At 37.7% G+C, this 27,423-nt stretch overlaps 1 protein-coding gene across 4 annotated transcripts in view; it reads right to left on the reverse strand.

Moving 5' to 3' along the window:
- Positions 1-2,875: 2,875 nt before the first annotated feature.
- The window catches only part of MPP7 (MAGUK p55 scaffold protein 7), a 96,056-nt gene continuing 71,508 nt past the window's right edge, over positions 2,876-27,423 (reverse strand). For all 4 annotated transcript variants that reach the window (XM_081971491.1, XM_081971488.1, XM_081971490.1 and 1 more), the window contains exons 12-17: positions 18,405-18,575; positions 9,320-9,400; positions 8,653-8,746; positions 7,880-7,988; positions 7,259-7,402; positions 2,876-6,037 (exon numbers count right to left, since the gene is read on the reverse strand). In XM_081971491.1, coding sequence (XP_081827617.1) covers positions 5,858-6,037; positions 7,259-7,402; positions 7,880-7,988; positions 8,653-8,746; positions 9,320-9,400; positions 18,405-18,575 — 779 coding nt within the window. In that variant the 3' untranslated portion in view covers positions 2,876-5,857. The remainder of the gene's footprint in view (positions 6,038-7,258; positions 7,403-7,879; positions 7,989-8,652; positions 8,747-9,319; positions 9,401-18,404; positions 18,576-27,423) is intronic.

Genomic DNA, 27,423 nt, shown 5'->3' on the forward strand with positions numbered 1-27,423 from the left:
ATGGCTGGAAATCAAGCTCAGTATAACATAGCCTTGAGGACACAGCGTGCTGCTAAGCCTAATTTTTAATCACTTTTGGAAATAGCTTATTAATTGCTTTTCAACTATAAAGAACATCTTAATTAACAGGATTTATAAGATGAACTTCCTTTTAATCCTTAACAAAAAAAAAAGATAAGTTAAACTAAACAATTTTTTAAAAATAAGCAACAAAAGGGTGATCAGACAGTTCACTCAACACCCGAAATGGTAAAAAAGAAAATAGAGAAGCAAAAGGATGATCAGCATTAATTTTGGAAAATTATAAATGGACTAGAGGTCCAAATGAATTTGAAATAAGACTTTGATTTTGAAATTGATCATGGGAATTCTTTCCATGGGAAAAATGTTCTGAATTCTTGGAGGAAAGCACAATAGCAAGGGAATTTGAACACTGGACACTAGAGGGAACCTAAAGGACTAAATATTATAATTAAAGCACAAGAACACTTAAATTTGACTAAGACAGAATGGAACCAAATATTTTAACATTGGACATATTTAAGGAGCAGTGGATCAGAAATTAATTTAAAAGTGTCTGCCATTAAAGATAGATCACTTTTAAGATGTTAGGGGAGAGATAAGAGTTTTGCTAGATAGGAGTGGAACTGATTTGAAAGTGGATTTAGAATAACAAGATGCAACAATGGTATGGGAAAAAATGTCCTCTCCATTTTGGCTTTCTTTTTTGTAAAACACACGATAATATAGTGCAATATGTCATGCGTTGTTGTTCATCTGAGATAGTATTTACCTGCTTTTAATAACTGCTACAGACCGGATGATTTTTATTATGCCCTGATATGTAAAACCAAAAAATTCAAAGAGGGTGCACTTTCTTTTTCACATGACAGCATGATCTCCTATCAAAGTTGCAAGATAGTTCAGGACATTTATTTGTTTTGGTATTCCGCTTGTATTATTTTTACAAATAACCCAAAGCTGTGAACATATCCGAACACACCTTTTTCCTCTTAATTTCCCTACAACCACCAACCTGCAAGGAAAGAGAATGGTCCAAGGTTATCCAACTGGCTCCCATGGCTAAGGCAAGACTACAATCATGGTCTTCCACTTTCCAGCCTGATACCTTAACCACTGGAACAAACTACTTCTATCCCACATATCACTGGGAAAATATAATTAAATGCATTTCTAAGTCTTAAAACTTCCATCCTTCCATTCCTACACTCCTTTCACATGACTGCACATTTAATTCAGCACCCGCTTTTTTACTGTTCCACTTCAGTGGTACAAAACAACAACTTAAAATTGTATGATTCCTTTAGATGAGCTCTAAGCAGAATTAAGCACATTGATATTTTGCCTATTTCTAATGCAATTCCTCAAAGGTTTATATTTCATTGTATTTGGCCAATGCAATATATAATACAAGGGCCCTATTAAAAGAAAAAAAGATAAAACATTTGCAATAAAGGCTGCCCAAATTCATTTTGAGTTTGGAGTAGAAATATTTTGCCTGGGTTCTGTCAAATTCCATCAGTTTTAATAACATTAAAAAATGCAGTGTCTTTGGAAATATGAATGTTTCCCAAGCTTTGTTAAACATTTTACTTGTGAATAATATGTATCTGTACCAGGCTAACTCAACTTGATTTGAAGTCAAGAACCAAAAATATGAAGCATGCAAATAGGTTAATGGGTACCACTTTGGTTGGAAGGTAACAGCCTTCCGTGTCCTTTGGCAAATAGCCATGTTGGTCACATGATCACAGAAATTGTCTTCAGATAACACTGGCTCCCTTGGCCAAAAACCGGAGATGAGCACCACCATGCCCCTGAGTCGGACACAACAGGAAAACCTTTGTGTGTGTGTGTGTGTGTGTGTGTGTGTGTGTGTAGGAGAGTTAAAGCAAATGTACAAAAATTAAAAAAGTGCCCAAAATTAAGTGATTTCTAAAAATATTGGTGTATAAAAAATTCAAATTTCAAAACACCACCAAGAATCCATTAACAACCATACCATAAATGGGACAGAATTTGGCCACACATCTAGCAGCAGAACACAATAATTCTCATCTGATCTCTTGCAATGGTTGATTAACAAAGGACATTGTTAAATCAATCTGCCATTAAGTGACAACCTGCCACAAAGGACATGCACCTTAAATGGGAACTGGAGTAATATATACTGTACATTGCCAAAAGTATTCGCTCACCCATCCACATAATCAGACTCAGTTGTGAGCAAATACTTTTGGCAATATAGTGTATGTGTGACCTGAATTTCCAAGCTGGTTAACAATAAAGGTAATCTCAAAGAGGGGGCATTACTGTATCTATTCAAAGAAAATAGGTAGAAAGCCATTATACCTGGCTGATGTAAAGGCATATTTTATTGTAGGGCTATACTCCAACAAAGCAAGAAGCCTTTGCAGGTGACCCCTTGTTTACAAAACACAACCAAAACCAATTAGCATTCCTAGGAATTGCAGGAAAAAGCACTAATTGATAGTGGGAATTCGGCCCAGATTGTTCCTAACTGGATTCTTAATTTTGGACCCATATTCAAATATGAATTATAGAAATGTAATACCTTATTTAGAAAATTAGTCTCAACTTTTAATTATAAAATCACAGATTGAAGTTTATAATGAGTAGCATTGACTCGTGTGGGTGTCAATTAATACATTTCTTTTCCTTCCCAGAAAACTGTGGATGAAATTTAGGTATTTATTCTTTAATCTTTTATAATTATTTTATTAGGGGAGTAGTTAATAGAAATTTGATTTTATTTTTATAGTTTTATTAAGTGGAACAATTTAAAAACCAGGAAAATAAGATTTTGTGTTTTAAGAAACAAAATTTTCTTGAGTAAACTTGTATCAATAATTTATTGTTTTCTAGTGAAAGAGTTGTATGTCAGGCACATTATCAGTTTAAGTGAAATCGATGACAACTTCAAGTATTGCTCTGAATCCAGCAGTATAAAACTTGTTTTACAATGACAAAACAGCAAAAATACAATACAGGTATTTGTATTTAGTATATAAAAAAACAATGATCAAGAACCATGCAATACAATTTGCTGAGTCTTGTAAAATAGTCAATTTCATAGTTAGCAAAACTGACTTTATTGTCTCTGTCATTTATTCAAACCTCTGGATGCTATAAGTATATGATCCAAAGCACCACTGTCCAGATGTGCATGCATAGAGGATTTCAGTGCTTAAATTCTCTCCCCGCCCCCAACTCTGCCTTACGAGAAGCTCCATAGACACATGTGCTCTTGGACTAAGGCAATACTTTCTCATTAAAATAAGCATCAAAGCCACCAACAAACTTGGGCCATTCCATCCAAGCTACCAAGTTGTTAATTTCCCCTACAAAATAGAGAACAAAGGAATCTCTTTGTACAGATTAATAATTTTCACTATCACTAGTATGAACACAATTGTTGATATAGTTTATGTGTCTAGAATTATGTGTCTAGAGGTTCATTCCCTGGGCTATGACAATATTTTATAGTAATAGGCCAAATACTTACTCTCAGCAAAAAAACATTTTAAGAATAGCCTTTCATGTTATATCCAAAAAGAAAAATCTATTTCGAAAGAACCACTTTGGATTATCTTATATTCAAAATGTAGACATTGGCAGATACCAGGCATTTCAGCACTCTGGATATTGTTGTATCCACTGCTAATCAAAGACACTTAGGACATAACAGTTAGGAGAACCATAATGATGTAATCAAGAAAATTAAAATGGAACATTTTAGCTGCAATAAGATAAGTAGTCCTCCACTTACAAATGTTCATTTAATGACAGCCTGAAATTACAACAGCCTTGGAAAAAGTGATTTACAATTTATTTATTTTATTTATATTCCACCTTTGTTATTTTAAATAATTGAAGGCAGCAAATGTATGCACTACTCCTTCCTCTTTCTATTTTCCCAAAAAGCACTCTGTGAGGTGAGTTGGTGTGTGTGAGAGCGATTGACCAAAAGTCATTCAGTTTGCTTTGTCTTCAAAGTTGCAACTGTCACAACTGCCATAGTTATGTGATTGAAATTTGGCCCCTTGGCCACTGGCTTGCATTTACAACAGCTGCAGTTTCTTCTGGTCACATGATTGTATTTTGGGACCTTCCAATTAAGCAATATCGATTGGAGAAGCCAGATTTGCCTAATGACTGCATGATTCACTTAATAACCACATGATTTGCTTAACAATTGAGGTAACAATGGCGATATAATCATATCCAGTTATGTGACGCCTTTCTTAAAAACTGCATCGCTAAGGGACCAAAATTCTGGTCCAAATTTTAGTCTTAAGTTAAGTACCACCTTTAATCCTCATCAGTATTTTCATGCAAATGAAATGGTATTGAAAATCATATTTAATTCACAAAGTGCGAGAAAGCCTGAGACACTGAAGAGTACATTGCATATGTTCAGTGCCAAATTACAGATGTGTCAAACTACCTTGTATTTCCAAGACTACACTTAATTGTTGGCACTTCCTGTGCGCAATATAATTTGAAAACATAAATGCAACCACCTATTTATACTACTTTGGCAAAGGCCTGGTGAGTTTTCTCTACCTAAACAAAAATATTTACATGGAATGTTGAACTGTCAAGTCAGTGTTGAAACCACAAAGACCCATGGATTTGTTTAATAAATTGCATCAAGAAATATTTTAAAAATCTATTTAGATCTTTGTCATAAATATATATGTATGTTTGATGTATGTATGTATGTATGTATGATGTATGTATGTATGTATACATACATACATACAAATACACAGTCCTAAATTCCTTTGTCTTTATATAAGACGATAACACTTTATATGTTAGCATAAAATAAGTGAGCTTCCTCTTTGCATGCTAAGGTTATGATGCATAATTATCACATGCTTTTGGTAAGACAGATTCACTGACACATAACATATATTTCTCCTCCTCCAGTAACTCCTTTGGTGTCAACAGAAAATTTTAAAGTTTCTTTCTTCATTGGGCAGAATACAGATTTAAGTATTAATTACCCATGACATGTGTAAAATGGGAATGATTTACAGGTTTTTCACACTGAAACAGAGTTGCTTAGTTCTTCTCAAAGGCAGTTTTAGAAAGATATATATATAAATTAATAAAGTATTTATATAAATATATGTATATAACCAACTCAATTACAAAGGCTCCTCCACCACATTATTTTATTCTTATATAAGAATTATTCAAACAATTTCAAGTTTGATTTAAATGAAAATCCCATTGTCTTAAATCCAACAAGACAATATGCAAATACTTAAGATGTAAAATATGACATATTTCTTATTGAAAAGAAAGTTCAATAGTTAATTTTTCCTCCAAAGTAACTTAAATTTACCAAATGTCAGGATGAATATAAAGGAGCAATTTGCATTTTGCATTATAGATCAGTACTAAACAGACACTTATATTCTTAAAAAATAAATGCTCCAATTATAATATATTCTCAAGTGCTAACCAAAATCAGATATAGTACTAACAGAGATCTTGAATGTTAAGATCTTCTATTAAATCTTAGCTTAAAGGAAATGTCATGGAGAGTGCAAATTATTTATGAAAGATGGTATTATAGTAGTTGAGCTTTTTAAAAAACACAAGAAAACAATTAAAAAAACAATTAAATAAAAATAAGGATTTACTTTGTTCTGCTGCCTAGAAAACTGTATTATCAACAAATTAAAAATAAAATCAACCGTCTCCTGCAATGGTCATCTAACATGTCATAACTAGAAAAAGACCCCAGCAACAATATGTCCTCTTAGACCCAACTAACTACCATGAAGACGTTTGTGCAGCATTAGGAATGCACCCAACTGACTGGGACCCAAAATGTTTCTCTCTCCAGTTTGTCAAAAATTGTTTTCAATTCATTGTATGCTGTGGTAAGATCATCATTCACTACAACTTTGTCAAAAAGATGGGTGTATTGACTTTCCATGATCTGGGCAGATTTAATCATTTCTTGAAAATCTTCTTCCTAAATAAAGAGAAGCAATTAGTCAAATATAAAAGCAAATCAATTTACAATACTATTAGATTTACAGGAAATTATAATTTATATCTTGGAATATAAATCTCTACACAGGTAGTTCTCGATTTATGACCACAATTGAGCCCAAAATTTCTGTTGCTTAGTGAGACATTTGTCAAGTGAGTTTCACCCCATTTTACAACTTTTCTTGCCACAGTTGTTAAGTGAATCACTGTGATTGTTAAATTAATTACACAGTATTTAGGTGAATCAAGCTTCCCCATTAACTTTGCTTGCCAGAAGGTCACAAAAGGGATTCTGCAATGGTCATAAGTAAGAATCAGATGCGAAGTGACTATGATGCTTCTGCAATGGTTGTTGAGTGTGAACGGTCGTCACTTTTTTCAGTGCCATTGTAACTTTGAACATCCACTAAATGAACTGTTGTAAGTAGAGGAATACCTGTATAAGGCAATGTCCCATATACTGCTCCTGCTGTCAATAGCCCAGTATTTAGATTTCTCTAGCCAGAAATGGCAAATCAATGGGCCTTCTCATTGTATCTTTCAGTACTGCTATTTGATTTTAAGATGGAAATTTAACATGTAATAGTTCATTAAAAGTATAATTAATAAATGATTAATTTCAATAATTTCAATAATTATTAATTATAATAATTATCACAAAATGTTATCTTAAATTCAGATTATTTTGAAACTTTCTTCTGCTCAACTTCCAAACAATCCCCATTCTCATACATATAAGACACTGATAGATAATTATAAAATGTCTGTGTTAGAAATAGAACTAGAGAAATGCATTTAAATTGTTTATATGAATGATGCCTTCAGATGCATATTACCTAAAATTAGGTCTGCTGTAAAAAAAAAAAGGAATTCAGTAAGACACTATATTTATTTTTGGAATTTTGAAAAGAATCCTAAGAATCCTTCTTTTTAGATTCCTAGGTCTCCTTTTACAACTCATTCAATATGTTTATGTCAGTGTTTTTGGAAAACCATATAAAATTAAGAAAGAAATCTTTAAAAAAGGACATACTTAATTTGTGGGAGGTGGGGAATCAGTTTTACAAGTAAATTTGTATTGGGCAATCATGGCTGAAGTGGACCAAACTTGTCCAAGTTCTGTATTTTTAAATAACCAAATCTTAAAGGTACAAAAATTAAGATTTATTTTCATATTTCTAGGAAAGCAAAATTTACTCACTTGAAAAGGCTTGGCAGCACCTTTTTCATCCTTGCTTGAAATTATTTTGGCATTTTTTCGTGTCTCTCTTAAACGCTCAATTGATGGAGGTTTTATAAATATCACAAATGGTTTGAATTCCAAAGTCCTTAGATGCTTCACTGTCTGGAGGGATGAAAATATTAAGGTGAACATGTTTATTTTAAAAAATTATTTACTCTGAAACAAGACAAGTCCTCTCTAGTTTCTATGTGGCATATTCCTCTCTGATAACAGATACTGTTATATAAATTATGTAGCATTTTAATTGTTCAGCATAACATACAACGTCTTGTTCAAATGACTCTTTGCAGAATTTGCTGAAATGCTAGTCATCTTTGGCCCTGTATCTTGAATATCTTCCTTACTGGAAATGTGAATAAAGTGAATAAGGAATGTTGTAAATTCTGAACAAGATTTTAGGTTAAACAGAGTGTATTTGAATATTCAGTTCCACACTTTCATTTTGCTAACAGTTTTAGTACAGTTGCTAGGAAGTTAATAGTTCTCTTTCACTAGTAATTTCCTCCTTGAATTGTTAATAGAGAATGCAGAACATATCAGCTGAATGGCAGGAAAATTAAATACTTATTGTTTACTTACATGAGGCTGTACATCTAACAAACAAACTTTATTTTTTGCCAGAACAGCTCTAACTGAGTCAATGCTGGTACCATAGAAATTATTTTTATATTCCCCATATTCAATAAATCTGAAATAAAAAGTAATATTTTACATTTCTGTTACAAATCTTATTTTCACATGCCTTTTAAAAAAAGGAAATCTGATAACACTATCTATTGACAAAGATGACATAAGGAATCAAGTGCCAAGTAACATTTTTTTTAAAAAAATCCAAATGTTTAAAACTTGAATGAAAAATCATAATGATTACAAAATATCTTAAATTCAAATTTTAATTTTAAAAACTTAAAAAAAAATAAAGTTTCAAAACTTGATTTCTCCAGCTTCCAAGCCTTGAACAATGCTAGAACAATTAGTATAAATCTTCACAGTATATATATGTTGGCTACAAAACAAGTATGATTAATTCTTTTCTATTTTCAAAATACCCTTTAAATACAGAGACTGAAACTTCTGATATATTCATCTTGTGTTCATCTTTGGACAAAACCTAATTTCAAATGATGGCATGTAATCTGTATTTTGCTCAGTAAACAAGTTGCCACTGAGGTGCAATACATATGGTTTGTGCTAGAAATTGAAATTAAACTATGGTTTTGGCATCCAAGAATTATCATCAAGTTAGCTCTGGCATTTGGCAGAACACTGAGATGAAGGAACATTCTCACATTAGTAATGCAAAATGGCACACACACAGAAAATAAGACATGAATTTCATGCCTCTCACATACTTGTTATTCTGTATATCTGTCTCGAACAAGTGCTTGGAAATAAAAGTGTATTCAACACCATCACTTTCTTGGCTTCTTCGAGGTCTTGTTGTGTCTGGTTTTATTGAAAGAGCATTAAAAACCACTTTGAAAATAAATGAAAACAAACAGTTCTATTCTACTGGTTTTAATTACCAACAAACAGTTGAAATTCAAGTAGATGAAATTCAATTCTCAGAAACACGTGTGAAAATTTAAATACAAGAAATCTATCCTCTCTTCTCAAATATTAATCTGGAATAGGTTTTGGTTGGTACATATCTTCTCCTTGCTGTCATGCACCTTTTATTTCAAAGCAATAATCCCATTACATTTGACTATTCAGTCTGCTGTACTCTGATGTCAAATCTCCTTTCTAGTGATTTCCATAGTTGGTAGAAGACTGACAAACCAAGAAGACACATGACAAGGACTATGTTTGATTTATCTGCCCTTTGTTGTTTCCACTATGCAATATTAGAGAAATAGAGCCAATTTATTTATGTTCCTCATGAAGTGGAAGACTCTTTAAAAGAAACTTAATTCAGATATCCTTACCCTATTCCACTCCAAGCAGATTATATTTATGCTAATTAAAAGGAAGCTGAATCATACATTAGGAATTTATAAAGCAGACTTTTTCACTTACGTGGAACTGTTACACCATAATGGTGAGTGTCACTGATTAACAATTTCCGTTTCAGTTCATTCAGTCCTACACCAACAGGACCTGCAAGTTTAAATGTGTTCCAGTTAATTGTTCTGATTATTAATATTATAACGTAGTACAGTAGCTCTGTTTAGAAATCCAAAATGTTACTTAAAAGTTTTTTATTGGAAGAACTCCAGTGTCTTCAGTATTCACTGGGTGGATAGGATTTCCAAAGTCTATGGGTTTCCCAAATTTTGGCTTTTCACTATCTCTGAAATCAATAGCCTGTCATTTATTCTGCCAAAGATACATAACCTTGAATGGTCAATTGGCTAATGTTAAAAAAGAATGCTGATGGAATATGAAGATTAAGCTGGTACTAATCTCAAAATTCATGATGTTATATCCTTCCTTTTTTCTCAGTATATTTAATATGTACCATACTTTGACTTAAAATAGCAATGTGTGATTACATCTGAAGCTGTTTCAGAAATCTTTAATTTTCCTCAATAAAAGCTGTGTGCTATCCAGGAATGCATTTTGGGCTTAGATGAAAATGTTCAGAAAGAAATATACTTTCAAACAAGACTCCAAATTATGCAAGAGTTAATTATAATTTAGGCAAGAGCAACACATGAAACATGTTATTGAGGAATACTGATAAGTTAAAATGCATTATAAAAGTCTAATGATGATTATAGATTTCAGCTACAGCTAGCTAAAGAGCCCTATGGATTCCGATAACTTATTCAAGGTGCTCTCAAGCACACTGACATATAAGGTACGATTAGTATTTCATGGTTTTCCCTCTCTCCAACTTTTCTTTAGCTCCCGCTATATGTTCCCCTTCTTTATTTGGAACAAAGTTCCACTGGTATAAAGCAGTGTTTCTCAACCGTGGTAACTTGGAAGATGGGTAGACTTCAACTCCCAGAATTCCCCAGCCAGCCACAGGTATATAGGAAAAGGGGCAACTCACACTTTGTTCTCTATTGTCACCTGCCCTACATTTGTACCTGGATTCTAGGGAGATGCTGCCCTCCTCCTTGACAACCAAAGATTAGGCTAAAACAACAAGCAGAACATACCTCATACAATTAAACTAACCAGCCAATAATTAATGACAATGATTTTTTACTTTACTTGTGGTTTGTTATAGGGCACTTTGCTAATATCAGGAAATGCACACCCCTTAACAGTAAGAAAATTTTAAAAAACTGATGAGATCAATTATCCTTTCAGAATAGTATATAAAATGTATAAATAAAGACAAACATACATTTCTTAAATTTATCTTAACTTTTTAAGAAATTTTAAATTTTCTTCCCCAAAAGTCAAATTGCTATGGGTTTATTGTATATGTTTCTGTGAAATGGTGCCACGTTTTATTGCTTTTCTATCTGTAGCAAATAACTAAATGGAATTGATTATCTATTTTTCAGATCATTCAGTAGTTACTGCTATATTTAAAGAATGAAATATAAATATATTCAGATAAGAAAAAAAATCTACACATGTGCTGCTGAGGTTCTCCACAAAAATGCATATATTTTGATTTCCACATATCCAGTTTTGTTGAGAAAGTTTTAAGACAATCAGTGCATATTTGACAATTGCGTTAAGTGTTTTGCTGATTGTCAGAAATCACTCAGGCAGATAACAAGTGATTTTATTTGTGAGTTGGGAAAATATCTCAAATAGAATTCAATAAACATTTAGCCTGGATCCCAACTTTTTATTATATAAGCAGAAAGATTGTTGTATCTATGGAAAAGATCCCTCTGCTCAGGAGATAATGCCTTTCAGCGCCACTTGCTTTTTGCTTAAGGATCTGGCATTTTACTTCTAAAATTGATTTATTGGGATGAGCACAAGCTATAAAAAAACGCCTCAACCCTAAACCTGCAAACAACTAAACAATTGGAATGTGTGTGTGTGTGTGTGTGTGTGTGTGACTCAGCTAACAGGCAGGAAGTTTTATTTGGAACATCATGAGAAATGACCTAATGATAATAGCTGAGGCAATTCTATTTCATTAGTGGCAGTATTACTCCAGAATGGGACAACGCATCGCGGCCAACTTGCCACAGCCATCTTGCTGCAGCCAACTTGCCAAGGGACAACTGGCTGTGGCCAATTCACTGTGGGACAATTCTACACAGGATAACTCAATGCAATAAATTTTACCTGCCACTGTTTCTTTGATATTACTTTCATTTTTGTGGAACTGGACAACATATTGTGGTAGATAGCTTTTGTCACATTGAGTTTGTCCTGTGACAAATTGGCTGGGGTGAGTTGTCCCGTGGCAAGTTGGCCACGGTGAGATGGCCATAGTGAGTTGGCTGCAGCAAAAGGTTCTATACCCGTACTACTCCATATATCAGAAAGTTATCTTCCTGATATAATAAAATCACCAGCCACATATAACTGAAGCCTATGTCAGGGTCACCAGCCAAAGCAACTAAGCAAGCAAGCAAGCAAAAAGCAAACAGCCTGGCATGGAATGGAATAAAAGTATTTGTGATGTTTCAACTTTGCACTATTCTGGGCATGACACAAATATTTTAAATACAAAAGAGGCTGTTTCAACTATTTTAAAGCTCTCAAACATCCCTATGTTTTCAGAGTTTCAAGCCAAAAATACTTCTGAAACAGTCTATTTCATATGCAGCAACAGGGCATTTCAAATTCAAAACCATCTACGTTCTACACATCACTACTTTAAAAGCTGAATTATGTATTGGAAGAATGATAAAACAGAAAGAAGAATGTACCTTTTTCATCCCACTCCACCTCAATAGATTGAAATACACCTCTAAAAGGAAATAAAAACAGAGAAGACGACATGGAGGGCCTTTCTCCACTGCTATTACTATCCTCAGTAATGAAGAATAAGGGAGGAGATTATGCTATCCAAAAAACCAGAAGGCTGCACTAGTGAGACAAAATAGTATATAAATAATCCTCAACTTACAGCCACAATTGAACCCAAAATTTCTGCTGCCAAGCAAGATAATAGTTATTAAGTGAGTTTTACACATTTGTTAAATGAACCACCGCAGTTGTTAAATTAGTAACATAGTTGTTCCAGGGATCTGACTTTGCTTGTCAGAAGGTCACAAAATGGGGATACACGACTCTGTAGCATCATTAATATGAACGTGACCATGGGGATATTGCGATGGTTATGTGAAAAATGATTGTAAGTTACTTTTTTTAATGCTGTTGTAATTCCGAACAGAATGTGGACAAAAAAGGAAGCACGTGGCTTCTGCAGACCAACAGTGAAATTAGTAAGGCTACTCAGGTTTATTTTAAAAATGACAATGTTCTTATTAAATAAAAAGGTAAAGGTTCCCCTCGCATATATGTGCTGTCTGAAGATGTCTGTGTGGTCATGTGGCAGGCATGACTAAATGCCGAAGGTGCACGGAATGCTGTTACCTTCCCACTAAAGATGGTTCCTATTTTTCTACTTGCATTTTTATGTGCTTTCGAACTGCTAGGTTGGCAGAAGCTGGGACAAGTAATGGGAGCTCACACCGTTACGCGGCACTAGGGATTCGAACTGCCAACCTTTCTGATCGACAAGCTCAGCATCTTAGCCACTGCGTCCCTACTTCTTACTAAAAAAATAGGACTAAATAAAGTTGAAATCATGTTATAAGAAGGTTATGCTCGGTGAGGATACTAAATTTGATTAAAAACAACTAGGTAATGTTAAACAGATTCCAATAAAAATTTAAATCCAATTTTGCCTCAACCAACTATATGAAAAAGAAATTATCTGACTTTCTGTTCCTTGACAATAATATTAAACTTATTTCACACGCCATATTGGATGCTACTACTAGCTCACATAAAGTTTTTAAAAAATCTGATAATTTGTACTATGCTTCAATTAATATTGCCAGTTTTTCCACATTTTATCTGACACTTTTATGATTTTGGCCAGACTTATGCCGTTTCTAATACCAAGAGGAAAAAAAAAACATCAAAATGACTGAGGATTGCAATAAATTTGCAAACTGCTTTTGTTACTGTAAAAGCACACTTTCTTCACTTGATTTATTATTTCCAAAATAAAATAAAATTTCTAGATATTTCTTAGAGTTAAGCATATGTGATTTGTTATAAAAAGTCTACTTATCACCCTTTTCACGGGGTTCTGTTGATATAGGTGTAAAAGCAACTCAGCCATATTATTACTTACTGTGTAGAACCCACAATTTCTTGCTCACAGTAGTAGGTGCCTGAATTTGTGCATTAGAAAATGGGAAAACTGTTTTTAAAACTGATTTTAAGTGTCCCCTTGGAAATAAGCTTTATAAAAACAGCAGAACTGGAGTTTGTAATACTCCCTGATAGAAGGTCATGTTCTTCTGGTTTGCAATTTTTAAAATGGAAAAATCCCATCAATGAAGCACTGGCCAGCAAAAATGAAACACAACAAATACTAGAAGAGTTGAAAATGTTGGATTTTGAATTAAATTAAGAAAATGTCTTAGACAACTATGCTGTTATTGGTGTGAAAACACTAAGGGCTTCTAAACTATGCATCACATTCTGATTAAATTCAAGAATCTATGTTGTGGAACACACAGCTCAGTCAATTCCAATGGTTGATTTTGAACCATTTAGCTAATGGTTTTAATTATGAGGAGAATATAGCAATAGCAAGCACAATAGGACACAGCCTCTACCTATACAGGCAACTAACAGTCCCCACTACTTGCGACAGAGCAATTTGGGTAATCTCAAAATACAGTAAAGATTGACTGGGTATTTAGACCATGGGTGTCAAACTTGATCGTGTCACGTGACATACCGTGATTTTTTTTACCTTTGCAGAGTTGGGGTGGATGTGGCCTACGCATGAGTCCCTTTTTGGGAGAGGGGGCGGTTTAGAAATCCAAGAAATAAATAAATAATAAATGACACATCTGGTCTGTGGGCCACCTGTTTGACAACCCTGATCTAGAGGAACTTCAGATTCATATATTTATATAACATAGTACAAGAATTTGGTGTGTTGTTTATTAAAAAGTACCATTCCTGAGCTTCAGAATGTATGCAAGAATAGAGAGCATTATTAGTGGCACATAATAAAATCCTAGCATTTTACTCTTGAGTCACAGAAATGATATGAACATGACATCCTGAAGCTCTAAGGAAAGAGTAATAATAATAATAATATTTAATGCTTCTAGACCGCCCCCTCTCCCGCAAGGGACTCGGGGCGGTGTACAGTTCATACAAAATATAACAGGATACAATAAAATTAAATTAAATATGTACAGTTGACAATTGACATGGAGGAGGTTAAAATGTAGTTAAAAGAACTGTACAAAGCAGATATAAAATAAATTCGAACCCCTAAAAACAAATACAGTAAATTAAAAAACCCCTAAAATAACCAGATATAATACATTTGCCAGGAGGGACAGTTGAATTATGCCAGGCCTGCTAGTCGGAACAGGTGGGTCTTCAGTTTTTGCCGGAAGGAGCGGAGGTCAGAAGTGGTTCTAATGTCGGGGGGGAGGTCATTCCAGAGGGTTCGGCCCATCACAGAGAAGGCCCTACTCCTCGGTGTCGCCCGCTGGCATTGCCTAGTGGACGGCACCAGGAGAAGTCCCTCCCTGTGTGAGCGTATTGGCCGCAGGGATGTATGTGGGAGGATGCGATCCCGCAAATAACTAGGTCCCGTGCCATGGAGCGCTTTAAAGATGGTAATCAGCACCTTGAAACGCACCCGGAAAACCACAGGCAGCCAGTACAGCTCGCGCAGGAGAGGTGTTACGTGGGAGTACCTCGTACTCCCCATCACAGCCCGCGCGGCTGCGTTCTGAACTAACTGCAGTCTCCGGGCGCGTCCCAAGGGCAGCCCCATGTAGAGAGCATTGCAGTAATCCAGGCGGGACGTCACCAGCGCATGAGTGACCGTGCGTAGGGCATCCCGGTCCAGTAGGGGGCGCAATTGGTGCACCAGGCGAACCTGGTGGAACGCCCCCCTTGCCACAGCTGCCACATGGTCATCCATTGACAGCCGGGCATCAAGGAGGACGCCCAAATTGCGCGCCCGTTCCACAGGGGGCAATTGTTCGCCCCCTATGGCCAGCGATGGGATCAGCTGGCTGAACCGAGGTGCCGGTAGCCACAGCCACTCAGTCTTGGAGGGGTTGAGTTTAAGTCTGTTGTCCCCCATCCAGACCCCGACGGCCTCCAAACACCGGGACATCACTTCGACAGCCTCGTTGGGGTGGTTTGGAGTTGAAATATACAGCTGAGTATCATCAGCGTAGAGGTGATACTCAACCCCAAAACCACGGATGATCTCACCCAGCGGCTTCACATATGTGTTGAACAGGAGAGGCGAGAGGACCGACCCCTGTGGCACTCCACAAGTGAGTGGCCTCGGGGTCGACCTCTGTCCCCCTGTCAACACACATTGCCTTCGGTCGGAGAGGTAGGAGCCAAACCACCGCAAAACGGTACCTCCGACTCCTATCCCCTCCAACCGGCGCAATAGGACTGATGAAAGTTAAAAAAAAGCTACTACAAAAGCTATTCTATGCCACTTTTATTTTAGTTTTTTGGGGGGATGGATTGGAATCCTATATAACATGGCCGATTGGCCCATTTAGTGAACAGTAACAAATTAAGATAGTAGAAGCAATTCCATATTGCAACTTAAGTCACTAGATGTTCCTGAAACCATCTTGAAATTCCAGTCTGGATTGCAATGGGTTGGTGATCAGACTATGGGCACCACTGACCGCTCTGAGCAATCACGCAATGTCTTTTTGCCTTTCTCACCTAGAGAAAAGGTTACCGTATTTTCCAGAGTATAAGACGCACCAAGGTTTTGAAGAGGCAATTTTTTTAAAAAAGTAGGTAGGTAGATAGAGGGATAGAGAGGGAAAGAAAGGGAGAGAAATACAGTAGGTAGGTAAGGAGAGAGAGTAGTTAGGTAAGTAGATAGATAGATAAAAGGATAGAGAGAGAGAAATAGAGATGATCGATAAATACAGTAAGTAGGTAGGGAGAGAGAGAGAGTGTAGGTAGGTAAGTAGAGGGATAGAGAGAGAGAAATAGAAAGAGAGAAATACAGTTGATAGGTAGGGAGAGAGAGAGTAGGTAGGTTGGTAGGTAAAGGGATAGAGAGAGAAATAGAGAGGGAGAGAGAGAGAGAAATACAGTAGATAGGTAGGGGGGAGAGAGAGTGAGTAGGTAGGTACGTAGGTGGATAAAGTGGAGGGGGGAGAGAGAAATACAGTAGGTAGGTAGGGAGAGAGAGTGAGAGTAGGTAGGTAAGTAGATGTTTCCAGGTGTATTTATCCATGTGCTGGAGAAGGAAGTCGCTGACAATCTGCAGCACCGACTTGGTTTCTGCTGGCACAGCACTTGATCAATATAATTCTCATCAATCAGTTAAAGAGCTTTCCGAAAGGAAAAAAAAAGGGTTTTGCACTCTGCAAACCTCCCAAAAACGGGCCGTTTTTTGTGAAAACGGACCCGTTTTTTTCAAACAAAAAAAAAGGCATGAATAGTTTTTTGAGGGCTTATAGAGTACTGCTGGGGGCTGGGGGCAAAAAAACGTTCCATTTTTTGCTTATTTCTGCCCTCCCCAGCCCCCAGGAGCTCTCTGAAAGCCTCCATAAGGGTATGCATGGCCATTTTGGAGAAGGGGGCGGGGCTTCGGAAGGCAAAAAATGCTGTATTCGATGTATAAGACGCACTCAGATTTTCAGCCTCTTTTTTGAGGAAAAAGGGTGCGTCTTATACTCCGAAAAATACGGTAAGTGCAGTGACAGGCCCATGTTTGAATGTGTCTGCCTTTTCTTTTTAGGAAATATTTCTAGTTCACTAGATGACATGCTTTTTTCTTTGCTTTCCCAAAGGTTTGCATCCATAGACTCTTCATACCCCTTCACACATTTTCTTCTTCAACGCTATCCCTTCCTCCATTGATCCATCTATTTTATATCTTGGCTATCTCATTTTTACATGACTCTAGCCAGATTACAATAAAACAAATATAAGTCATTAATATATCATTGCTGATATACATACAACAATATTCCAGGCAAGGAGGGTGTTCTTTGCTTCTATGTTCTACTGTGAGGCTAGATAAATGTCTAGGAAGGAAGAACTGGTGTTTCAGCATTATGGAAGCAAGTTTAATGAAGCTTTGTAGTTTTATTCCAAAATGATAATGCTGCAACTTCAACAGATTTGGGTAGAAGGGGGAAATTATTTACCCAGCAGAGTCAGAAATTGAAAGAAATTTGACCACTGTGAAATAGGAGATGTAAGAAGAAGTGGAAAAACATAGAAGGTTCATTTTAACTTGCTATCATTGCATTAACCACAAGATGATAATGAAAATAATAAGGAGGATAGGTGATGGATGACCAGTGAAGAACATGCAGAGTAACAGCTCAGGATAAAATGGCTGCATAGGAGCTTATGAGAGGAGAGCGTAAGCCAGGTGCTGTAACTAATTGGAGCTGGATAGAAAGAAGTGCTGTAGACCATTTGCCTGGAAGGGCTTATAGTAAGGCTTATGATGGAAAAAAGCAGTTCAAGTGGAACTTCAAAACCTGGGCAAGGGGTGTATTACTGATGAACTGAAGGGCTGAATGATGATGTCATGTACTATTGTGTTCAGAGAAAATGGGTGCACTGGACTGGTGAAGGGGTGAACGGATATGAATAGGTCTGCTCTAGGAAGGGTGAAGATGAACTATGAAACACCCTTTCTGTGGAAATTCTAATATTCAGATGTCTCTTAAAGCCCTAACAACGGAAGTAGTAGTTATCTTGACTTGTTAATTTACTGCATTCTTTAATTATAATTAAATTATTCAATTTTTTCAAAAGCAGGTAATTATAACAGATAGATGAAGGTTGAAATTTACAATATTTCTGATATCCATATACAACAGTTTTTGCTCAAGATTTGAAATTTTTCAAATTTAAAAACAAAAAACAAGCATGGCAATGAAAAACAATTATAATAAAACTAAAAACAATACAGTCCAAGTTCCATTATTTGACTTAACCTCTTAACACTTACCAACTAAGACAATAAGTCTGTATTTTTCATTAGGTTGCCTCCTATATTTTGCTACTTCTTCATAGGTAGGGACATCTGCAGTGTCGTATTGATCACTCTTCTTGCACTCATACATTGTCTTGTTTGTTTTTTTATCCTTTCTGCTTAGGCGAAAACTTCTCCTAAAACCAGCTGTAGTTACATTTTTTTAAAAAAGTGAATATAAATGTTACTAGCCAATAAAGCAAACCACCTAAAACAAATGTTCCTTTAAGCAAAATATGTACTATTTATGTTATCAACATTTTCACCATTATTGCTACATATAAGTATATACAGGCTATAATACAAAATGCTTCTATTTCTCCAAATATTATATATTATTTTGCTCATGCATAGTCATACATTAGACACTGAAATTAATGTTTTTTTAAAAAAATCTGATGACTAAGAAGAAAATACTTTGAAGATACTGTAGTTCATTTGGATTACTCAGTTATTTTTTCTTGAGATTCTTATTCTATAAATATGTATTTTAGATAAAAATTAGAGATATTTTTAAAAATTTGTTCAGTTTCACATATGAGGCATATTTGTCAGACACTCAAACCAAGAACATACTTTGGCCCACAAATCAGCACTATTTTCTAAAAAAACACCACCCCACCCTAACTGAAAGATACTCAGAACTGAAATAAGTAACCATAGACTTCATAGAATACTTTAACATGGGTTGATCATCTATATATGCCTATTAGACTCAGCAAAATTCATATAGTTGTTATCCATCCTTCTTCAAGTGACATGCTGTATATTTATAGATAGGGATTAATAATGTCATAGCCTACTTTCATTAGAAATAATCTTTTCAGTTAAGATAAGCAAGTTTTAACAACAAAATTATAATGTATTCACTAACCGTGACATAAAGAATAATTAAGGAAATTATCATGTAATGCAGCTTTGAAATTAAAAGGAGGGGAAAAATTAGAATAGTCAATGTAAATAATGTTCAAAATATTTTTTTTGTATTTTTACCCCATTATTTTTCATATTCAATTCAAGATGTTGAACACACCTAATACTCTTTCCATCTCCTTTTTCCCCTACAATAACAATTTGGTGAGATGAGCTGAGAGTGAATGGTCCAAATTTTTACTGGTGTGCAACTGGAGATTAACATGACCATAGGATGCTATGAATGTCATAAACAACCATTGGTTGTGAAGTGACCAACTCTTGATCACATGATCATGGAGACACTAACAGTTACAAAGTGTGAGGATTAGTCATAAAAATTACTTTTTCAGTGCTGCTCTAACTTTGAAAGGTTGCTAAAGAGACAAGAAATTAAGCAAAGTCTACCTGTATATTACTTTAAAAGTAGGAAATCTGCAAAATATACACACCATCTACTCCCCAACTGGGATTCACTGTTATTTCATATGATGGTAATCATATCTGATAAAGAAGCTTGTGGCATAGATATTGTTGAGCAGACTATATCAGAAGATGGTTCATATACTGTCAACACATTGTTATCAGAAGCATAATGAACCCAAGAAAATCCTAGGTGAGATGAAATTTTGTGAAGATTGAACAGCCATAGTATTGTAGCACTAAGTACCAAATGTATTTTGAATGGTGCTTCTCTGGAAGACTAGTAATAACAATGCTGAGTGGGTTGCTAGAAATCACTTTAATTTTGATGGTTTCAATATTATGAGCTTCATGAGATATTGGGGCAATGGGGCTTTGAGTAAAGTTTAGAATAAATAATTAAGAATTTGAAATTCTTTCCTAATTGACTGTTTCATAGGCTGCCTTCCCAATGAAACACAAATGCATGAAATTTTGGCATGCATTCCAATGTAGTGAAGCTGAAATAGGAATGTATAGTGACCATCAATGAAGAGGACAAATTGTAGCATTTTTGAAAAATAGTCAAAAGCAAGATGCAGCACAACTAAGGGAGTTCCAAAAGAAACTTGGGAAAGGACAAAACACTGAATTACTTAAGAAATCCAGAATAAAGAGGAAATGAGAGGAGAGGAAAGATCAGGAGTAGGCAAACTGCAAATACTTTTCAGTGTTGTGGAAAAAGCTAAAGAGGTTTTGGCAGTTGGGTTGAATTTAGGCAATAGTGAATGAAGCTCTTGCATTTCCTTCCTAGCTGAAGGATGTCACAGAACCAGCTATTGTAGAACAGATTTGCACAGGCACAAATTTTCAAGGTGATACATGGGGTTTACAAAGAATATGAATGATTTAATCCTTGCAGTGGCCCCTCACTGGCCAGCAGCAGATTAGGAGAGTGAGGAGGTTGGGGAAGAAAATGGGCCAGTCCTGGAGTCTGGGGAAGGCTCTGATGAGGGCTCTGTGTCAGAGGCAGAGAGGAGACCAGAGCTGTATGCCAGTTATCAGCTGCCTTCAGAGTCAGACATCAGTGAAGCAGATGAACAGCTGGAGCATATTCCCAGTGTATGCATGCACAGAGTTGCCAATCAAAGGGAACAGCTAAAGAACAGGGATCAACTTGGGGGTAAGGCCACAGGTGGATGATGAATGCCCTCTCCCAGAAGAAATAAAAGAGGAGCAAAAGGGGAGTGGAGTTTGCAGGAGACAATTAGTTCTCTTAACTGGTTCGTGACTCTCCAAGACTCCTTGCCAAGTTTCGCAGATATTGGCCTGGCAGCTTTCCAAGCCAGATAAGATCTGTGATTGTAAATCCTCCCTTGAAAATCTTTGCTGGATGTGAATAAGCAGAATTCACAGTAAATTAATAAAAGGGTTTTTTGTTGGGACAAGGAGTTTGCTTCATGCTCTTGGGAAGCCTCGATCAGAACAATTCTGGTATTTCACCAGCCTCGGGCCCAGGGAAGGGGCGGTGGGGTAGCAGTGATTATCCGGGAAGACTTGGAGCCGAGAGAGTTCACTGTGCCGCAGACATCCGGGTGTGAGTCCCTTGTCGTGAGATGGGGCCCTGGGAGGCAGTTGGGCCTGCTGATAGTATACCTGGCTCCTCGCTATACATCAGCGGCCCTGCCTGAACTCCTCGAGCTGATCTCATCGGTGGCGGTTGAGACCCCCAAACTTTTAGTGATGGGGGATTTTAACCTGCCGTCGATGGGAGAAGCGTCTGAGGGGGTTCGGGAGTTCATGGCTTCCATGACAGCCATGGACCTGACCCAATTAATTCAGGGCCCCACTCACGAGGGAGGCCACACGCTGGACCCTGTCTTTGTCTCTGGCCAGTGGACGAGTGATCTGGGAATAGGGGATCCAACTATTATTCCCCTGTCATGGTCAGATCACTCACTTCTCCGGCTTGACTTCCCTGGTGCTACCCCCCGCTGCGGGGAGGCGGAACCGGAAGGTATTAGATGGTTCCGCCCCAAGCGCCTGATGGAACCAGATAGGTTCCAGACGGAGCTTGGGCCACCTCCTGTGGACCTGACCCGCCCCCGAGTGGAGGACCTGGTAGATGCATGGAATAGTGCGACTACCGGGGCCTTAGACCGGGTGGCGCCTTTGCGGCCTCTCCTGCGGCGACGAACCACCCTGGCCCCTTGGTTTACCGAGGAGCTAAGGGTGATGAAACGCCACAAGAGACGCCTAGAGAGTCGTTGGAGATCCTCCCGTTCCGAATTTGACCGAGCACATGCACGAGCCTATTTGAGGACGTACCTTGTGGCACTAAGAGCGGCCAAACGTCAACATTGCGCCGCTCTTATTGCGTCCGCAGATAACCGCCCTGCCGCCCTGTTTCGGGTGACCCGCTCCCTCTTGTTTGAGAGACCGCGGGAAGCTCCTTTACAGGGCAGAGCAGAGGAGTTTGGGAAATATCTGCAGGACAAAGTCGCTCAAATCCGGATGGGATGGGCCCCTTTCAGTGGTCCAGTTGAGACGCCCGTGGCGAGTCTTGAGGGACCGCTTTGGGAGGAGTTTGACTCGGTTGCCATCGAGGATTTGGACAGGTTACGTGGACGTCTGCGACCTACCACATGTTTATTGGACCCATGTCCCTCCTGGCTTGTACTGGCATCCTGGGAGGTTACGCGCGACTGGCTCCTGGGCCTAGTGAACGCTTCGTTGGGTGAGGGGTCTCTGCCGGCCACCTTGAAAGAGGCGGTTGTGAGGCCCCTGCTCAAGAAGGCTTCCCTGGACCCAACGGATCTAGTCAATTATCGTCCAGTCTCCAACCTTCCTTTTTTAGCCAAGGTTGTAGAGAGTGTGGTGGCACAACAGTTCCCACGTCACCTGGAGGAGAATGATTATCTAGACCCGCGCCAGTCCGGCTTCCGACCCGGGCACAGCACGGAGACGGCCTTGGTCGCATTGGTGGATGATCTCTGGAGGGCCAGAGATAGGGGTTGTTCCTCTATCCTGGTCCTATTAGATCTCTCGGCGGTGTTCGATACCATCGACCATGGTATCCTGTTGCACCGGCTTGAGGGGCTGGGAGTCAGGGGCACCGTTTTACGGTGGTTTGGCTCCTACCTCTCTGGCCGGACGCAACGTGTGTTGGCAGGGGAGCAGAGATCGACCCGGAGCCCCCTCACATGTGGGGTGCCACAGGGGTCGGTGCTCTCGCCTCTCCTGTTCAACACATACATGAAACTGCTGGGCGAGATCATCCGTGGTTTTGGGGTGGGATATCATCTGTATGCTGATGATACTCAGCTATACATTTCCACCCCGAACCACCCCAATGAGGCCGTTGAAATGATGTCCCGGTGTTTGGAGGCCCCCATGGAACAGGTGCCCCATGGAACAGGTACGGGTCTGGATGGATGGCAACCGACTAAAACTCAACCCTTCCAAGACGGAGTGGCTGTGGCTTCCGGCCTCCCGGTTCAACCAGTTGCTTCCATCTCTGGCCATTGGGGGCGTGCAACTGGCCCCCATGGAACAGGTGCGCAATTTGGGCGTCCTCCTGGATGCCCGGCTGTCCATGGATGACCATGTAACAGCCGTGGCAAGGGGGGCGTTCCATCAGGTTCGCCTGATGCGCCAATTGCGCCCCTTATTGGACCGGGATGCCCTACGCACAGTCACCCATGCGCTAGTGACGTCTCGCCTGGACTACTGCAATGCTCTCTACATGGGGATTCCCTTGAGATGCACTCAGAGACTGCAGTTGGTCCAGAATGCGGCCGCGCGAGTGATTATGGGGAGGACTAGATACTCCCCTGTAACACCTCTCCTGCGCGAGCTGCACTGGCTTCCTGTAGTCTACCGAGTGCGTTTCAAGGTTTTGATTATGATCTTTAAAGCGCTTCATGGCACAGGACCTAGTTACATGCAGGATCGCATCCTGCCCCATGCATCCCTACGACCAATCCGCTCACACAGAGAGGGACTTCTCCGGGTGCCGTCCACTAAACAGTGTCGGGCGGGCGACACCCAGGAGCAGAGCCTTCTCTGTGATGGACCCAGCCCTGTGGAATGACCTCCCCCGTGACATCAGGATTATTTCCTATCTCCGCTCCTTCCGTGTACAGCTGAAGACCCACCTCTTTCAATTATCTGGCCTGGCTCAACCGTAATTTTTTTTTCTTATTCCTCCTGACAGTCCTTTTAAATTTTTTAAATTTTAAATTTTAAATTGTGTTATTATAATTGGGGTATTTTAACGGTGATTTTTAACTGTCTAATGTGATGTAACTTGTTACCTCCTCCGTGCATGTATGTCCTTGTATATATGTATGTTTATGTGTTTGTATATATGTTTTATGTTTTATATGTTCTATTGTACGCCGCCCCGAGTCCTATCTGGAAAGGGAGCGGCTAATAAATTCAAATTTATTATTATTATTATTATTAGTGAGAATGCAAATATTATGGGTTTTAGAAATAGAGATGGCTCTTGTTAAATGACACTTATTCAGTGACCATTTCAACTTACAATAGCACTAAGTGAGTGGTATTCATGATGGGTCCTCTTATTTATGTTAGTTGCAGCATTCTCATGATCACATACTTGCCATTTACAATTTTCTTTGCCAGTTTCCTTTAAGCAAAATTGATGGAGAAGCTGGCAGGAGGTAGCAAACGGCACTCATATGAGGTTCCACTTAAAGATCCAGAATGATTCGATAATGATTCCAGAATCCAGAAATCCTGGAATGTTCATGTTAAGCAGTGTGGTCATGTGACTCAACACTTTCCTGCTATCTTGTGCAATGGCAGAAACTGCAGTCCCAATTACATGAAGACCATCTGAATGTAGGCCTCACTTTGGAGGATTCTGAATAAAATAAATTCCTATTTGATCAGTCATGGGAAAACATATGCAGTTTAATAAATAACAGCATCAGGAAAAAAGTAGCAGCCACAGATATAGTTGGGCCCTTACTAAATGTTAGTATTCATTTGTGCATTTATTTATTTGCTGTATTTGTGTTCACTGAAATCAGAGAATTTTTAGACATTTACGTGCTTTTATAGTTGTAGGCATGCTTTATATTTAATCAATAAAAATAACTGCATAATCTATTGTTGTCAAATCAATGCTGTAGAAGTTTAAGGGGCAAAGTATTTATTGGTGAAAGCTTAAGCTGATGGAAACTTATAAACAAGATCTGGTGAAGATCCTAAAGCCAAAAAAAGGTTTATTATTAACATAGGAAAGATATATGTGTGTGGGAGGAACCAATATATTATTCTATATAGATAGAGTGAACACCATTTTTCAGAGAAGCTAAGACCATTAAGGATGAGTGAACATGGCCAAATATTCCCTCTACTCAACTGTTTTCTAAGAGTTATAGTTTGTTTTATACCCAGAAATGAATTATCAGTCTATCATTCACTTAAATAGAAAATACAGAAATAAAAGAATGAAAGAACTTCAATTGGGGACAGCACATAGTAGAAAGTCAAAACCATTTTATATATTGTAGTGCTAGTCTAAGAAAGAAGGAAAAATATCTTTTTTTGTTTTAAAAGTGAAATGAAAATAGTGCTTCCTATATTTAGATCGGGCAGGTTAGACATTTCAGAAACATGAAACCAAACTCAAATCAATATAATTGGAGAGGGTGGACAACACCTACAAGATCACAGATGTATAAGCAATGTTTTTCCTGTGACACTATGAGAGCAAAGTTAAATTATAAATAAGCAGGAGAGAAAGACCACGAATGCTTTAAAACTAAAAATATCATGGATAGATTAAAGAAACAAACAGACAGACAATCCACCAAATCGAATACAAAACAAGTCAATCCAGAGTTCTCACTTGAATTTTGAATTCTTAAACACTGGACACACCAAATCTATAAAATTGAAAAAAGAAAGAGAAGAGTGATGACAAGCAGCAAGATGGGTAGAACCATCACCAGAAAACCTGAAGGGCCAGGTTGGGAACAGATTGTTGTAGAAAAAATATCTATGCGGTTTCTAAGAGTAGACTCTGTCTTGATAGCACATGATCAATCAATTCAACAGAGGAAATAAATTCCAAACCACCAAAATGGTAAGTAACGTAAGTAGCATTTCTCCACAGTGCCTTAGTTATGATGCTACTTCATGATATACTGTAATTCCTGAGGCATTGTTGGGGGCGGGGGAGGGGGAAGGGGTACTCTTGCCAACTCCATCCAAATTTCAACAGCAAAGCAATTATGCTTAGAGAAAAAAAGAAAATGGCTACAATTTGATCCAATAAGTCACTGTCCCAGCATGAAAATTCTCCTCTCTTTTTTCATTTGGCCTCAACTTTCCAGAAAGTATAGCTATTCCTGCAAGTTTAGGCTCACTGCCAGTTCTAAAGTGCATAGCTGAGGAAAAGCAAACTCTTCCCTAAAGGGCTTTGTCCCACATAAAGTCAATGAGAGACCCTGAAAAGTCAGCTCCTATACACAGAAACCTCATCCTTGGCCCCCATTTCTCCAGCAGCCTAGAGCCCAACAGGTTTTACAGAATGTTTATGTCTGCTTTTCAACTAACATTTCACAGCCAATACACCCAATGAGGTTTTTTAAAAAAAGTTTTATGAATAATTCAGACGCTAAGAACAGGAGCAAGACTAAACATTTTCCAGTTTTCAGAAAGGATGCCATTTAGGTTTGCAGTTTAGATCTCAAAAATGCTTTGAAGTGTGCATAAATGCTCATAGGCACCCAAGAGCATAGAAACCCAAAATAATATACCACAAATAGCAGTTTGCATGCTTGACGTTTTGGCCTTCTATGACAAACAATGTACCCAAACACAGCAAAGCAATATACTAAACGTGCTCAGCTCTTACTAAAATGCAAGGTTTATTATGGGACAGCTGCTAAATCTAAACATTTGAATCCCATACAGAAATAAATATACAAATAAACTTGCTTTCAAATTTGAGAATAAACAAAAATCACTCTAATTTAAAAACTATAATCTAAGATTTCATGCTAGGAATGTAAGTTTTATTATGATAAAACAAAACTGTGTTCCTCATTACAGGGTATGTGTAATAATGTATTTTATTGTTGATTTATATTTGGTTTAAAGATTGCTTTAACTGATCATCTACCTACTAATAAACTATAGGGCACAGGTTTTAATCTTTAAAATTTTTACTTATAAAAATATTACCCTCATTGAGATAATAATGCATCAAAAATGCACAACATTTAACATGTATGCAAATATTCATAATAGAAAACTGAATTACACCTTTATGCACAAACACACACACACACACACACACACAAACACATACACACACAAACACACAGTATTAAGTAATACAAGCGAAAAATCATTTTGCTTTGAATATTAAGAAAGTCTAATAATAAGAAACCTATGAATTAACATTGTAAGTACCGGTATCTTAGCTTGTAAGAAAATATCTATTACATGGGAGAAGAAACAATCTCTAATACCTAAATATGACCATGGCTATATGACAGGGGCATATACCTATTACATGAATAAGTTCACATGGAAATAAACCTGCCTACCTATCTTATGAAAATATTCATTTTAAAGTAATCCCCCCCCCGCAAGTGGAATAATGTCTCTTTCATATATGGGATTACTATCCAACAGA

The sequence above is a fragment of the Natrix helvetica genome (assembly GCF_964273705.1).
Source record: "Natrix helvetica genome assembly, chromosome: Z".
NCBI lineage: Eukaryota > Metazoa > Chordata > Lepidosauria > Squamata > Natricidae > Natrix > Natrix helvetica.